Here is a 16,253-nt window from a genome sequence, read left to right on the forward strand (position 1 = left end):
GACAATCAAATGGGGCCGTGGTACTGATAAAATGCACCGGTTCATTTTTCTGTGACTGGGAGCTGTCTTTGATCGCAATTTCTGTTGGTAGCTTACCAAGCTGATCGCTTGGTATGACTGGGACCTGTCGAAATGTTTGGCATGGCTGTGACATTATTCCTTGTGCTAGCCTTATTGAACCGATGCTCTTGTCAGTTGCTTTAAAAGTTGGGGAGTACTAGGCGCTGGCGCGCTAGCGCCGGTCGCTGGCTGACCGTCCGATCTGCACGAGGGACCGTCAGATCTTTCCATGCAATATTTTTATCTTCATGTAACAAATTTTGACGCTATGCAGCATTTTTCGCAACAGTTGCAAAAAAAAAATTAATTATAGCAAAAAAAATATCTACATTATCGTAGCAAAAAAACGAAGAAGATGATGCGTGGTAGCAAAAGTTAAACGTCGGTTGTAGCAAAAATCTACGTGACGTGTATGCAACTTTTTCAGTGAACGGTTGCAACAAAAAATGATGCCGGTTGTAGCAAAAAATAACACGGTTGTAGCAAAAGTCAAAACGCCGGTTGTAGCAAAAATTCAACGAACTCGAGTTGCAACCAAACGTATATGCAACTTTTTTACTGTACAAATCTAGTAAATAAAAAACGCTCGCTGGTTGCAACAAATTTACACGAGAAAAAAGCTGCATAAAAAACGTTTGTAACAAAAAAAATACACGGTTGCGACAATTTTTACAGAAAAATGCTGCATACACGTGCCAGCTAGCGCGACCCGCGCGCGACCGCCGAACGATTCGGCCGGCGCGCCGGGGGAAACGTTTCCCTTAAAAGTTCGAATCGATGAAGAGAGACAGCAATTTTCGAGTCTTTGTCGAGGAAAAAAGAAACAGCTTCCATCACTTAGTCAACTTTTTTTTAGAAAAGGAGGATGATCCCGACCTCTGCATTTGATAGATGCATATAGCTATTATATTAATTATTCATAAAAATCTTACAAAATAATACATCAGTACATCTGAAGCCTTTATTTTCGCAACATTTGTCGCTACTTCTATTCATTGATGAAGGGGTATCAAATGTTCGAGCAGAATACCAAAGAGGCATCGCATCAAAGCCTAACATCTAAAGTCGGATGCCCCGACCAAGCCACATACCGGGTCTAAGGCCAAACCGGTCTGACGCACTCTCATAGGTCGTCGCCCGTCTTCCATCAATTCATCTTCAGAGTAGGTACCGATGCATCAAACTTGTCAGGCCGGCCGTCGACGCCCCCACGGTGCCAGACAACGCCTCCTCCCTACGCGCATTCACTATCACCCATCCGTCGCGGAGAGCTTGTTGCGCCTCGCCCGAGACACCACGATATCGACGCGTCATAGGGAATGCCGCTCGACCGCAGATGCCGTCCACTGGTCCCTCGAGCCTATGCACCCTCCAAGGATGACGCCCTCAAGAGGGATACTACAAATGTGTGTCTTCATTATCCAATCGACTGATCTAAGGATTCCCCCAGAGGTAGCGGATAGGGGTTTAGAGCTTCTCCACGATGATGCCTTCAAGAAGGGGGTGATGCAGAAAAACGCCGTCATCGCCGACCTTGGCAACGTGCCAAGAGTTGGGTTTTCATCCGGATCCGCTCGAAGACCCACCATCCAGCATCGTGTGCACGGGACTGCCACGGATCATTGCCGCCGCACATGAATGTCATACCGGTCGGATCGTGTCTGACCGGAGACCAGGCCCAATGCCTTCGCCGACGGGTTCAGATCTGATCTGACTTGTCGTCGCCGCCGCCATCACCGTCAAGGAGATCATAATCGGAACCGCCGCAGCGATCTTGAACAGCTGACGCACGAGAAGAAGTCTGATGCCGCCGAGCTGCTCGGGCTTTGCCCTGGCAGCGTCACCGACGGCGGCGGAGAGGAGAGTGGTGGCGGAGGATAGGAGGAAGGCGTGGATGCCCCGGTGCGGCGCGGCGGCGTCGCACGGGAACGGGCGGGTGCGCTAGATCGGCAAGTTCTGGCGATCATTTTTCTATGGAGCGCTCAGCCCAAGGGCGTCTTTGGCTCAGACTATGTAAATTCTTAATCGTTATTAAAAATGGGAGAGATTTTCACTTTCAGGCCTCTGCATCAATTAAGGATGGACACGATCATTTTAGTATGAGTATCAAAATAAACATGGTTCTTAGAATTTTTAAAATGAGTATCAATATACTTTTTGATGAGTGGTTTCACCACACGTCAAACTTGATCCTTAATAAATTAGAAAAAAAACATATATATCACCTATCAATTCTAGGAATTAAACTCGAGTCGTTGGGCTGCGCAATCGCATGTCCAAACATTTAGTCAACTTGAACGCAACTTCTGAGAAAATCATCCTCACATAACAAATATGATCTGGTGACCGGAGCCTCGAACGAAAACGAGTGCTGTTTTCGTATAATGTTCCCTTGGGATCTCCTGGTCCATATAATGATCTAACCAACTGGATTAAGAATGTTGAGTACATGTATGCAGGAGAGGCCAGGTTTGAAATTCCATATAGTACTAGCCTACCACACACTCTCTGTTTCAAAATATAAGACCTTTTTACAGCATATATTTAGAAATAGAGATAGTAGAATTAAAGAGGCAGCCTTTTAAATAAGGTAGCTGAATAGTGCGATGCAGAGGCCGGGCCATTCCTCCTTTACACACACACACACACACAGACACACAAAAACTGAATATAACTGAGCTCATGTTCCTTCATGGGAATTGTAGGGATGAAATAGGGAAGCGCATGCTATTCGGTTCCGACTGCGACGGCAATGGATCATCTGGGAGAGGCTCCATCCAGGTTTACTCTGCTCTGGGCAATTTGGCCATGGCAGATTCCTGATGGACTCCAAACCAAGAACAGGGGATGTACTACTTTGATCCCAGGTTTTCCCCTGTCACAAGTCCACACCCTTTCAGAAAAGCAAGGATGACGGCCATTTCTAGGGTTGCAAGTTGGTATCCACTATTGTTGACACTTGTTCTGTCGTCCATGTGTACCGATGATTTGCCGCAGACATTAGTCTAATGCTATCGTGTCTTCATCATTGACAGCTCCGGAACCTGTAGGTCGATCATTGGCTAGCCACTCCCTTTCAACCCCAGAAGTATATATTGACATTGTTCTTTGTCGCCAGCCCTCACATTTTCAATTGCAACTTAGATTTCATTCGTGTACGCTACATGATTAAGAGATGAAAACGATGCCCTTTGCCGTGAGTCGTTTCGTTTTCTCGGATTATTAGGCAGTTGGCAATCCTGACGTTGTTTTGTACGAACGCGTCGTCTTCAATGATGGTGATGGTGTTTTTTACTCTATGTATGGAGCATAAAATCTCTCAAGTGTCTGAAAATATGTGGATGTGCGTATGTGCGTCCATTTTCCGTTCATGCGGTATTGCACCCTCCGTTTCGAAACAAATGTCAATGATTTTTGCTTTAATGAGTAAACGATCATCTAATGCGTCAAAGGAAATGCCAGTATGAGACTAACATGTGGATTTTCGAAGTTCCAAACTTTGCCTTAGGCTTCCAAGATTTTGTTAATCCACTGAGCTAAATGAAATTATTTGTTCGCATGTAAAGCTCACTTCATGTTCACACGCGAACTGCTTAGCTAAAGTTTCTGCCAAGATTAGAACCCACTAGCGGCAGCAGAGAACGTGAGCGTACCAACCAGCTGAGTAAAACTTGATAAGACTTTTGGCAAACAAAAGCGCCTAACACCAGCATAGATCAACACTGGCCGCACGCATCAACATCACACAAGGACACACGGAGACTAGTCCCTGTCCAAGGTATAGGGGTTGAAGCGTGCACGAGGCAAAAGATGTATCCCAACACAGGTTACAAAGTCCTTTTCCGAAAAAAGTTAAAACCCCGGCCTATGCATCAATAGATGTACACTACTATCTTTATTAAATAATTTCATAAAGGTCCTACAAAAACATATATCAAACAGTCTGAAGCCATCACCCACATCTATAAGCTTGACAATCATCACGCCCTACCATCTACCATCTAGAGTTGGGTCATTGCCAATCTGCCCACATGACGTACGGGGAGTATACACCCGTGCAACATACCCAAAGCGTATACCATTTGCACATATTTTAGGAGTCGCCACCATCGTCAAACCAGTACTGACTCATCTCCAGGAAAGAGATCAACATTATGGACCCCTCCATCCAACACTTGCTCCAAGAACGACGCCACCATTATTCGAACCGGGAGACCTAGATCTAGGGTTTTCCACGGATAAACGACCCTTCCCGGTGAGTCTATGCGGTAATCCAACACCGCTACAACTTCGAGGTCTCTCAAGCAAATATGAGATTCAAAACAGTGCCTCCGATAAGGTAGACGATGCCGCATGCAGCCATTGTCTGGTCTAGCAAGCCAAACACGAGGTTTCCCTTGGACCTCGACGGGATCGCCACCATGACGATACCCTCCAAGGAGGTTAGTGGCATCCGTAGACGTTGCTGCTCCTTCTGCGTCGGCAAATCCGGGAGAATAATTTCTCCTTGGCGATAGTCCCCCAAATCAGGAGAGCATGAGGCAGAAGCGCTCGTTGGAGACGCCCACCAATGTAGAAGAAACGGTCGCATCAGGCAAAACAAATCCAGGCACATGGCCCGAACCCGTCTAACCCGGCCGTACTAGAGGAGCCGTTGTTGTCAGGGAGAGGACAGGATCCGGGCGTGCCAACCCTGGATCCGCGCCCACCACTTGTTGCCCGTCACAGCGCCGTCCACCACACGTCCGAGAGCTAACATGTTGCGACCCTCGGCCTGGGCCATGGCCTAGCCGAAGACTGGCATGCGGCGGTCTCCCCATGAGAGAGGACGAGAGCACCCAGCCGTCACTGTCGTCGACCAGGCTTCGCCCGGCCGCACCCTCTGGCAGCGACGAGGGAGGAGGGAACCGGCATCGGCAATCTAGGGAGAGGGACATGGAGTGGGCTTTGGTGCAAGTGATCGTCCGGTTACAAAGTCCTTCAAACATAAAGTAAGTAGTTCTTGTTTGTTTTAATGATTGTTTGGGGTTTTCTTTTGGCAGTTCTTGCATGAGAGTTGTTCTAAATTTTTGATGAAAATACATTCTCATCTAATGAAGGGGCAATTAGTGAGTATAATTATTCTGATGTTTTGATATATTATACTTACTCATATAATAGCAGTAGAAGGAGGTTATACTCCGAGGGGGGGGGGGGGTAAAATTATAATGCCAATATGTGCTTGATCTCTGAATCTCTAGTTCGGATTCGTTAGTATCAAGTGAGTCTACTTGTACACAGCTTTTAATATATCTTCCAAAAGTAACCATGTATGATATATATGATGATCTAAGCATCAAGAAAAATGGAGCGCTGTTTTTGTACATTCTCTGCTTTCGTATCTCCTGGGCCAGATAATGCTCAGTATAAGACTATAAGTATGCTGATGCTGGGCTCAATATTTCGGTGATCTTAAAAATCTGACTTCAAACCATGGCAAATCGAACGTTGAGCAGAATTCAAGAGGCACACATTTTAACCTCTCCCTTTTCTTTTTCTTTTTGGGGGAAATGTAAGAATGGAATAGCATGTGAATCTTTATAGCTTTGCTAATATACATGATATTCTTTCCTACGGCGAATAATGGATCGTCTGGGAGAGGCGCCATTCGGGTTCGTATCCAGACAACCAGAGGACCATGGTACTGATAGAATGCACTGTCTCCGGTTCATTTCTCCCTTCTTTATTTTGAAAGAGAGCTCCCTGCGAGTGCGGCGTTTTGATGACCAGGCTTATCTACACCCATTTAGTAAAAAAATCAAAATAAATATTAAAAAATTCCAAAAAATTTAAAAATATTTTGGGTGATAGATTATTTGATGCGTGAGGTCCGCTCCAATTTTTATATCATTTGGACATCTGAAAAGTTCTCGGCAAGAAAAACAAAACGGTGCATGTACAATAAACTTTTTTAAAGATCCCGAATTTGTCTTTTTACTGATAGCTGTTTAGATGATCAAATTGTATAAAATTTGGACCGAACCTCACGCATCAAATTATCTATCGCCCAAAAAATTTGTTTAGTATTTATTTTGGGTTTTTTATTCAACAGGGGTGCAGATGAGCTTGGGCTCAGAAATGGATTTTCGGCTCCCTGCATTTTACTGTGAATGAGAGTTGCCAACGATGTATATATGTTTGGCAGTTGGCATGGTTGTGAAGTGATCAATGCACTATCTGCTTGTTGTTGGACGCCGCTTCCTGATACTTTGCAATAACACAAGGCTGTGTGCATCAATTGATGGAGAGGCTGGTCTAGGGTCTGGTCTTTTCTCCTTTTCGCCCCCCCAAAAAAAAACGCCGCTTCTCAAAAACTCTTCCACACATAACCAGATATGATCTGATGATCTAACCCTCAGTAAAGATACTACTGTTATCTATGTATATTGCCTGCTTTTCGGATCTCATGTTCCAGACAATCTAACCAATGCGATAAAGAATGTTGGATGCACGTACACGGATGAGGCCGGGCTTGGAATTTCGGTTTGGCATCATTCGTCGTCTCAGCCGTTAGATAACTTTTTACGTCGCGATTCGTGCAGCTCAGCTACTGGAGGGCCTTGTGTAGTGATCCTTCCTTTTGTAGTTCCGCCCGTTTCTCTTTTTTTTTTCCTTTTCAATGTTGTGCGGTTTTGGTCTCGCGTCACGCATTATGTTCTTTTTTTCCAGTCCAAATCCATTTTTTGGCTCAAGGGGCAGCCGATCACACTTGCTAATGTTGCACCAGCCCATTACGGGAGGGAACAACTGGAGCAAAGTTAAGGTCAGCTCTAGGAAGCTTCTTTTAATCTGGTTCTGAAAAGCTTCCGGAATCTTTCTACCAGTTTGGGAAGCTTTCAAAAGTTTTTTTTCCTATTTTCCATCAGGTTTTCTAGTTTTTATTTCATCTTTTTCTATCTTTTCTATTTTGCTTTCCTTTTCTTTTTTGTTTATAATTTGCGAACAGTTTTTTTATTTATGAATCTATTTTTTAATTTGAGAACAATTAAAGTCAGGGAGTATTTCTGAAATTAATGAATATTTTTTAATTTCATATTTCTTTTCTAAAGGAGTTGTCAGATGCGGTGTTCCTGTAACATCTTTGTGTTAAGAACAGTAGGGGGAGGGGGCTAACTTATCTATGTCCGAAGCAATTTTTCTGTAGCATGCATGGGTGTTTAGAATCTTTTTGTTTCTTAATATATATCTATGTGTGTCGAACTTGAAAAGAAGCTTGAACCATTTTTTTACAGTTATTAAGTGAATGGTAAGTTTTTCTTAATATAGTTTATTATGTGGATATGTTATTTTGTTTTGTGAGTGTCCATTTTTGATACGCGGGTTCAAATTTGGATGAGGGTTGTTGCTAGCTTGTGAGTGTCCATAAATTTTTCTAAGAGTTTTTGAGCATGTGTAATTCAATTTAATTTTTATTTTTTTATTTTTTGTAGATTAATATCACATTTTTATTTTGTTTTGAACATTTTGATCCATGTGCCGTTTTAATTTTTTCTCGCCTTACATCACAGTTTTTTCACGATATAGCTTGGGTTCTTTTTTTCCTTTAGTTTCAGCAAAATTGCTCAATCTACTTTTTTTTGTTGGCTCTTGTTTTCTGAAGGTCGGTCGCAACTGCAACTTTCTTTAGGGTAGTCGTAATTGCAACTTCTTTAAGGTCGGTCGCAACTGCAAATTTTTCTAGGATAGTCGCAATTGCAAGCTTATTGAAGGCCGGTCGCAACCTCAAGTTTCTCTAGGGTAGTCGTAATTGCAACTTTTTAGGCCGATCACAACTTCAAGCTTCTCTCGGGGTAGCCGCAATTGCATACTTTTTAAGGTCAGTCGCAACCTCAAGTTTCTCTAGGATAGTCGTAATTGCAACTTTTCAAGGCCGGTCGCAACTTCAATCTTCTCTAGGGGTAGCCACAATTGCACATTTTTTAAAGTCGGTCGCAACTGCAAGTTTCCCTAGGATACTCGTAATTGCAACTTTTCAAGGCCAGTCGCAACTTCAAGCTTCTCAAGGGGTAGCCACAATTGCATACCCCCTTCGTCCAAAAATAAATGACTCAACTGTGTACTAACTTTGTTCTAAATTTTGTACAAAGTTGAGTCACTTATTTCGGAACAGAGGGGGTATTTTTTAAGGTCGGTCGCAACTGCAAGCTTCCCTAGGGTAGTCGTAATTGCAACTTTTCAAGGCCGGACGCAACTTCAAGCTTCTCTAGGGCTAGCCACAATTGCATATTTTTTAAGGTCGGTCGCAACTGCAAGTTTCCCTAGGGTAGTCGCATTTGCAAGCTTTTTGAAGTCCTGTCGCAACCTCAAGTTTCTCTAAGGTAGGCGCCATTGCAACTTTTTAAGGTCGGTCACAACTGTAAATTTCTCGAGGATAGTAGCAATTGCAACTTTTTTGAAAAACGGTCGCAACTACAAGTTTTTCTAGGGTAGCCACAATTGAATTTTTTTGAAGGCCAATCACAACTGTAAGTTTCTTGAGGGATAGTCGTAATTGCAATTTTTTCAAGGTCGGTCGCAACTGCATGTTTTTCTAGAAGCCTAGAGTAATGATTATTGCAATTTTTTTGAGCGTTCTCGCAATGCAAATTACCCGGGTAGTCGCAATTGCAAAAAATAATAAAAATAGACCGGTCGCAATTTATTGTTATTCCTGTTTTTTTGTGTTTCATTTTCTTTTTCCTTTTTCAATTTTTTCCTTTTTGAAGAAATTATCGTGCTTTTCTAATTTTCTTTAGTACTTTTTAAAACGTTCCTGTTTACAGATGTTAGGGAATTAAAAAATGTTCCCGTCTTTAAAAAATCTGTTCATCAGTTCACAAAATATTCATGTTTACAATTTTGTTTAAAATTCAAAAAAAAATCGGCGAAATTTCGGAAGATGTTAGCAAGTTTTAAAAGAAAAATTCATATCTGAAAAGTGCTAAAGTTTATCGTACTGGTACAATAGATAGTTCTTCAGAGTTTATGATGTACATTAACAACAACGGCCATCAGCTGTAGTGGATTGCAACATGCATTGAGTAGTGAATGATTGGATTGTGAGATCGAGAACAAAAAACAGGCCGGACAATTGAAAACGGATTGGGACTACTAAAACATGACATCAGCTTATATCAGGTGAATGAGACCATAATATAACTCAGCTAGATGAGTTGTAGGCACTCCCTTGGAATTTTGTACTACTGGAGTAGAATTCAAGAGGCGAGCTTTTGAACCATTTTTTGGGGCTGGACGCAAGAATGAAATAGGGAAGCCCATCTGCAACCTTTTAGCTTGACCACACCACACATGCTTATTCCGTTCCATGTTCCGACGGCGACGACGCGGTGGATCATCTGGGAGAGGCGCCATCCAGGATCACCCCTGTCCGAGCAAGTTGGCCGTGGCAGATTCCAGATGGGATTCCAAGCCAGCCACAGGGAAACTACATGGCCATCAATCAGGGTCTCAAATTGGTATCCACTGTTGCGACGCCAAGGCCGTCAACAGGCAGCTGCTAACTAATCTTGGCATCACCATCTACTACAGTAGTACAACAAGCAATTGCCATTATTTTCTCATGAGAAATAAGCCAAGTCTGGATCGGGTTGAGCACTTGTTCTGGTCGCATTAAGCTAATGTAATGATACTCATTCATCATTGACAGCTCTCGAACCTGTAGGCTGGTCATTGGGTAGCCACTCCCTTTCAGCTCCAGAAGTATATTGATCATTTTGCTCTTTGTCGCGAGTCCTCCGGTCTTCAACTGCAACTTAGATTTCGTGCACGCACATGATTAAGAAATAAAGGATGCTCATTGCCGTTTTCAGCTCCGTCCGTGCCGTTGTTAGTCTCTCGCTGACGGGGGTATATGGATTATTTAGGCAGTTGGCGATCCTGGCGTTGTTTTTTGCATGCACGAGCTGCGCACGTCTCCGCTGATGGGGACGGTATTTATCTTCTTATTCGTATTCTATAATTATATCTCTATACTTATAGAGATATACTTATAGAATACGAATAACTTGGGCGCCTTCGAAATGCCACTACGAGACTAACTTGGCAGAATGATAGAGATCTTGTAAAGCTTACACGTTCCGGACTAAGGTTTCCAGAAGTTGGTTAATCTGCTGAGCAGACGGATATTATTTGCTCGCATGTAGTAAAAAAGTTGACTCCATGTTCACACACGCGAACGACGTAACTCTCCTTTTTTTTTTGCAAAGGGGAGAACCCGGTACGAACGGCAGAGAACGTCGTCGCACCAACTGCCGATTTAACTAGAATGAAACGTTTGGCAAGCAAAAGCGCCCGGCGTCAACATCACACAAGGGCGGGTCCTTGTCCAAGGTATAGACAAGGGGTTGAGGCGCACAGGGCACAAGATGTATCCCATTCCCAACGAAGGTTACGAAGTCTGAAAAAACATAAAATTGTTCATGGTTTTGTTTTAATTGTTTCATTTGGGAAAATAATTCGCTACAACCGACCAAGCCAAAAGGCAATTGTTGGTAGTTAAGACTCGGGACTATTCACATTAATCAGCAACCATAGCCGGTCTCGTCGCGTTAGTTCAGAAGTCGCTCGTGCGTTTTCAAAATGAAGGACAAGGGACGGAGAAAGGCCTCTTTATGCAAAATCCTGGAGAACTGAGTTCTTGTTCGCTCACGGTAGGAAGCAGTCTCTATCTTACATCATTTCATGTGCTGTGCTCTCCAGTCAACAGCAAAATCTGTGCCGTCGTCGTCTTCGTCGTCGCTCGATGAGTCGCTGGCGCTGGAATCCGTGTCCATGCCGACGGGTTTGCTGTTTGCTTTAGCGGCCCGTGCTGCTTTGGACTCGGTGAGCTGCTTCTTCAGCATATCTACTCGCTGCCTGTACTCCCTGTGTACAAATAAAATGAATGATGAGCTGACGACAAAAGATAAATAAGAACTTCACTTTGCTAACCATGGGTATGTCAACAGAACAAGATGTGGAAAGGTTCATACTCTTGCTCTAAGGTCAGGTACTCTTCCCTCTCAGCAGCAGCATCAATCTAAAAGCCACACACAGAGCCCACTAATATCAGCAGTGCACAACGATACGTGCAAGATAATAATGTAGAGAGGTTAGCCTAACCTCCTCTTCTTCGAGGCGGTCATCAACTTCCTGAAGGTCTTCCTGAATTTCCTTTTCAAATTCTTTGTATGCGTCGCTGCGCAAGAGTTTAGCGTATTTCAGATGAGAATATCAGTCACAGAAGAAACTTAAGTCAAACTGAATACAGATCTTATGTAGAGAGCCAAAGAAGCAATTTCTGTTACAAACATAGAGGAAACAATGCATGGAAACAACATAGGAAATGCAGAATTGCACAGACAAGACAACGCAAAAAAAGGAAGACGGATAAAAGCATATTTTTTAGCAAAAAGGCAGGAGTGTGCTACCCATCCGTCCATTTAAGAACGTAAGAGTTTATGGTACAGAAGCTTTCCAACAACAAGCACAAGAGCAGAAAACAATGATTATTGACCCTTCCAAATTGTACTAGTAACATGGCTTTTTTAGCAAAGTATCTTCATTATTCTGTAACAGTAGAGTAGAGTGAAGCTAGCTAATGTCATAAAAGGCTCTTTAGTCTTTACACATCCAAACAAAAAGCCTACAAGGGTATGTTTGGATAGTGGCCAAAACTCACGCTACCAATTTGTTGGTCCTGACCAAAAGTTTGGTTTTCGTTTTCGTTTCGATGGTTGCCATTTGTTTGGCAATTCAATGTCTCTTTGTCTAATCTAGTTCATTTTTCTTGCCAATATTGGTCGCCTCATTGGCAACCAAAAGTTTGGCTAGCCAAGCATTTAGTGGGCTTGGACTAGAACCATACCTTAAATCCTAACAAAACTTCATTAAGTTGGATTAATTATTGTGGAAGCAACAGGACTGCAAGAATAGCAATTCTTTATGGAGGCAATACAGTTGCAAGATTTTGTGAAGAGACCGTACTTGATGTCAACTTTTGGAGGTTGAATACCACGTGCACGGAGATCCGCATCTTTGTTATCGAAGAATCCTTCGGGCAGAGCTTTAACTTGAGCAGTTTCCAGATTATTCGCTGCTTGAGATGATGCACTGGCTTCGCTGGGCTGTGTGTTACTGCTATCAAAGAAGCCATCTGGGACACCTTTCACCTGCACAGGGTTGGGGTTGGTAGTATTTCCTGAAGTCCTATTGGGCTCCTTTGGAGCTGGAGCAGGAGTTGGAACTTCATCTTCATCTTCTTCTGTATAATCAAAAAAGTTCCCTGGAAGAACTCCTTTCACATTGGTACTGCCTTGGCTCCCTTTATTTGGCACTTGGTCCAGCCTGACAGATGGTTTATCTGCATTTGCTTCTTTGATTGCTGGTTGAGCATTAGCCACTTGATGACGTACAGACCTTCCCTCAGAACCAGTACCTACCCATCAAAGTTGTTATATTAAGACCCCCAAGTCAACAAGACCTTCGAGTACATCACAACTGCCAAATGCACATTTCAGCTGCCACTATAACATAATACTGCTGGCAGGAATCTTCACAGAAAATACATAAAATGTTCACTACAGATGGAAGCTCTAGTGCTCTACAGATAATACAACAATATTGATAGCACTTACTATCCAGAAATTAGGATGCATTCGTGCAACTTTACTAGTTCTAACATCATTTCTTGCTTAAATGATAGCAATTTTATAAGATAAACGGTTATTATGTGTAACCATGAGGAATGCAAACTGACATGTATGAAGCCATTAATTGGATGGCCTCCATAGGCAAGCTTTCCTTGTTCGTATGATAAAGTTTGTAGTTCAAAGTGAGATTTTTTAGCACAGAAGTATATCTTAGTAAGCAAGGTTAGGTGGGTAATTGCTTGGTCTAGCAGGAACCAAATGTGTCTATATTATTACTACTCTGTACAGCATGCTATGAGAATTCAATCAACTGCAAGCGTAACAGACAAGCAATGGCAGACCAAAACGAAAATTAGATGTGAGGAATTCCTTAGCCATGATAGTGTTAATTTACCTAGATTTACCGAACAGAAGGAAGATGACACTGAGCAGAAACATACAATAAACAAATGAAGCATAGACAAGGCTGACCACGTTCAGTTTACACTATGAATCTTTAGCTTGCGACGAGGGGGGGGGGGGGGTTTGGCATTCTCACCATGACTTTGCCTTTTCATTCCCTGACTGTCAAAAAAATCGGCAGGCATCGGAGAGGATTTTGCTTTCTGAGGCTCAGCTGGTAGTTCATGACTGACATTATTGCCATGAGGAGCTGCAGCTGGTGTAACTTTAGCAGCTGCGGCGGCTTTTGCCTGTACCATAAATCAGCAAAAAATTAACACAGTTTGCAAAGAATGTACAGACACCTTCACAGCAAATATACAGTCAGATGGCTATAGTACTTAAAATATGTGGTTTCATAACACATAAGCTGCTCCTTCAGAGCAATTAAACAATAAGAAGCGCCAACAATTTCAATACAGAAATGAGATGAATCTTTTCATCAGGAAAAAAAATGAAGCTTAACAGTGAGCATTAACTATTACTGAAATGAATAGATAAAAAGTGAAAACACCCAAGGTTATGAACAAACCACGAAAAGTGGGTTATTAACTTATTACTGATACCCGACATGTTTCTTTTCTATCAACAAATTGCATTGAAGTAAATCTTCGTGGTTGTCCAATTTGCTACAGGGTCATATACTCATATCTAGAAGAACTACCTAACAACATGACAGCAAATATATCAAGTAAAGTTGTCCTGACTATTCGTAGTAAGTGGTAATACTTTATATTTCCATATCTACATTGGCATAGAAATCCCCACATTCATGTCTCTGTCATACATACAATTATCCCCTATTCAGAAAGCACTAGCATGGTTTTATTTCTCTGCTTACCTCATGATGTTTCCGTGAAACCTGGTGCGCAGGCCAAAGTGCTTCAGATTTCAACGTAACATTGCAGACTCTACAGATGGGCTGATCATATTCATTATACCTGCAGAAGATAATGCACCTGGCTTATTAGATACTGCTGCGGTTGCTTGATTTGATTACCATACAGTGATACAGATGAGCTGTTCCACTCAATTGGTTAAGACTCACATCAACGGGATTTAGCTAAGAAAATAAGCAATGCATAAGGGGGGTAATGAGAGGGAGCGAGCTAGAGTAACATACGACAAGGTTCGAACGCCCAGAGAAAATTGACAGGAAACTGTAAATCGGTAGCACCAATACCATGAAATCAAATTGCAACACACAGTAGCAAACTCGGTTTCGCAGTGCGCACAACAAGAGCATCAAGCACCAGGTGATATTAGGCCCGCGTCCGCTGCGCATCCCCATCCTCCTATCCTAGGGTTACATCAAGCGAGCGCGCCTCAAACCAAACCATATCGCGGCGGCGGAAAGCAGCTAGGCGGAAGGGATCCGGGTTCCGGAGGGTGTGTTCTAGCAGGGAGGCGGGAGAGGGAGGGGGGAGGGGAAGGGTTGGGGACCTGACGAGCGAGGGGTCGATGCGCTTCTCCTGCTTCTCCTTGGCCTCGCGGAGCTTGGCGCGGAACAGTGCCTTCCTCTGATCCATGGGCGCGGCCGGCGAGATGGGACCGCAAGTCCAGACGCCGAGGCTGTGGCTTCGCCTCTCTTCCTTCCTTCTAGAACCTTCTTTAGCTTTCGCGACTGGGGGGCGGCGTCGAGCTCCAGCAAGAGAGACGACGGGGCCGCGCGGCGGCGTCTGCTCGTGCTCGGATGGCTAATGGGCCCGAGGGGCCGAACTTCGTGAGCTGGGTAAACTGATCGGCCGCACACACACTCAGCAGCGGGCTGAGTGAGCCGCACAAAGGCCGGTGAGCTGAGCCTGCACAAACTAAGAACATCTCCTAAAAAAACAAAAAACAAAACTGAGAACATCTCTAGCATACACTGTAAAAACGACCTGTAAAATTACGGCTGGTTTACGGTTTCGGATCAATTTTGTGTTAAGAACGGACCCCATAAAAATTTGCAAAATCATAAGGATTTTACACGTCATCGAAAACGCGAACCTCCGACATATATTTATACCGTTTGAAGGGCAGTATATACAGGCCAAAACTTGCAGGGATTCTCCGCTCTCCACGCGGCAGCCTTCGTACCAGAGGGCTCCAGCCATAGATTTCTTACGACTCCGGCAAAGTATGTCCTTCTCTTTACGTTTCCTCGTCTCAATCCCAACAAGCTCGAGAGTGCCCCGTCCAATTTCTCACGACGGCGCGCGACGAGCAGCGGCGGCGCGCATGCGGTTGGCGGGCGCATGCGAGTAGTGCGCGACGCCGGCGGGCGAGCTGCAACTGCGCAGGACGTTCGGTGTTGCTTTGTACTCCCTCCGTTTTTAAATATAATACCTTTTAAAGATTGCACTATAAACTACATACGGATGTACTTAGACATATTTTAGAGTGTAGATTCATTCATTTTGCTCCGTATGTAGTCTCCTAGTGAAATCTCTAAAAGGTCTTATATTTTGAAACGGAGGGAGTACATGGATCTTGATCATGCATTCTGCTACATAGGAGATGGACGCGGGCGAGCTGCGCAACAAGGACAGGCGGCGCGGCGAGGATATCAGGGGATATTCTCTTTTACTGCTCGGGTTCACGGGTTCTGTTCCGCCGCAGCCGATTTCGGCCTTTAAACGGCGGTTTTCTTGGCCCTTATCTGGGTTTTAAGGGTCGTGGCTTTAAGGGGCCTGCTAGAGATGCTCTAATAACTTATTATATTCTCAAAACAAAACTATCCTCAGCACACAAGGGTACAATCCTGGTGCTCGCATTTATTCCTTGATTTATTTCAGTATTTTTGACGGTGAACGTTTATTGGCAGGATACGTTTCTGTCAACTACGATGCGTCTACGGTGATTCTGTAAAATCTTAAGATGATATGTCGGCTCAGTCTCTCGGAGGTGCTCATAACGGTAGAGTTTGCGTGTGTGCATTCATGGGAGTGAGTGTTGATGTCCACTATGCAACTTTATTCTTGTAAACTTTGTTGGACCTTCAAGGGGAGTTTTATAGGACAGAAGCAAATTTAGCTCAAGTGGATGACCTAAGTTTTGTCAATTCACGAAGGTGTATGATGAAGATGGTCTCTCTCAAACAAC

The 16,253-nt window shown here is 43.6% G+C and overlaps 1 protein-coding gene across 1 annotated transcript; it reads right to left on the reverse strand.

Annotated features, from left to right (window-relative positions):
- Positions 1-10,521: 10,521 nt before the first annotated feature.
- On the reverse strand, positions 10,522-14,950 carry LOC123443924 (protein ABA AND ROS SENSITIVE 1). Its single transcript, XM_045120491.1, has 7 exons — positions 14,613-14,950; positions 14,011-14,110; positions 13,267-13,420; positions 12,064-12,514; positions 11,200-11,275; positions 11,070-11,116; positions 10,522-10,962 (listed from the first exon to the last, which is right to left on the reverse strand). The coding sequence occupies exons 1-7, from the start codon at positions 14,696-14,698 to the stop codon at positions 10,773-10,775; spliced, it is 1,104 nt and encodes a 367-aa protein (XP_044976426.1). The 5' UTR covers positions 14,699-14,950; the 3' UTR covers positions 10,522-10,772.
- Between the last annotated feature and the right edge of the window lie 1,303 nt (positions 14,951-16,253).

This window comes from Hordeum vulgare, chromosome 1H (assembly GCF_904849725.1).
Source record: "Hordeum vulgare subsp. vulgare chromosome 1H, MorexV3_pseudomolecules_assembly, whole genome shotgun sequence".
NCBI classification, from domain to species: domain Eukaryota; kingdom Viridiplantae; phylum Streptophyta; class Magnoliopsida; order Poales; family Poaceae; genus Hordeum; species Hordeum vulgare.

Bases quoted from the DNA above. Each gene is read 5' to 3' on its own strand.
- LOC123443924 (XM_045120491.1), bottom strand. From the start codon at position 14,698: ATGGATCAGAGGAAGGCACTGTTCCGCGCCAAGCTCCGCGAGGCCAAG. The intron at 13,421-14,010 runs GTAAGCAGAGAA...TTTATGGTACAG, and splicing joins TTTCACGGAAACATCATGAG to GCAAAAGCCGCCGCAGCTGC. The intron at 10,963-11,069 runs GTATGAACCTTT...ATTTGTACACAG, and splicing joins TACCTGACCTTAGAGCAAGA to GGAGTACAGGCAGCGAGTAG.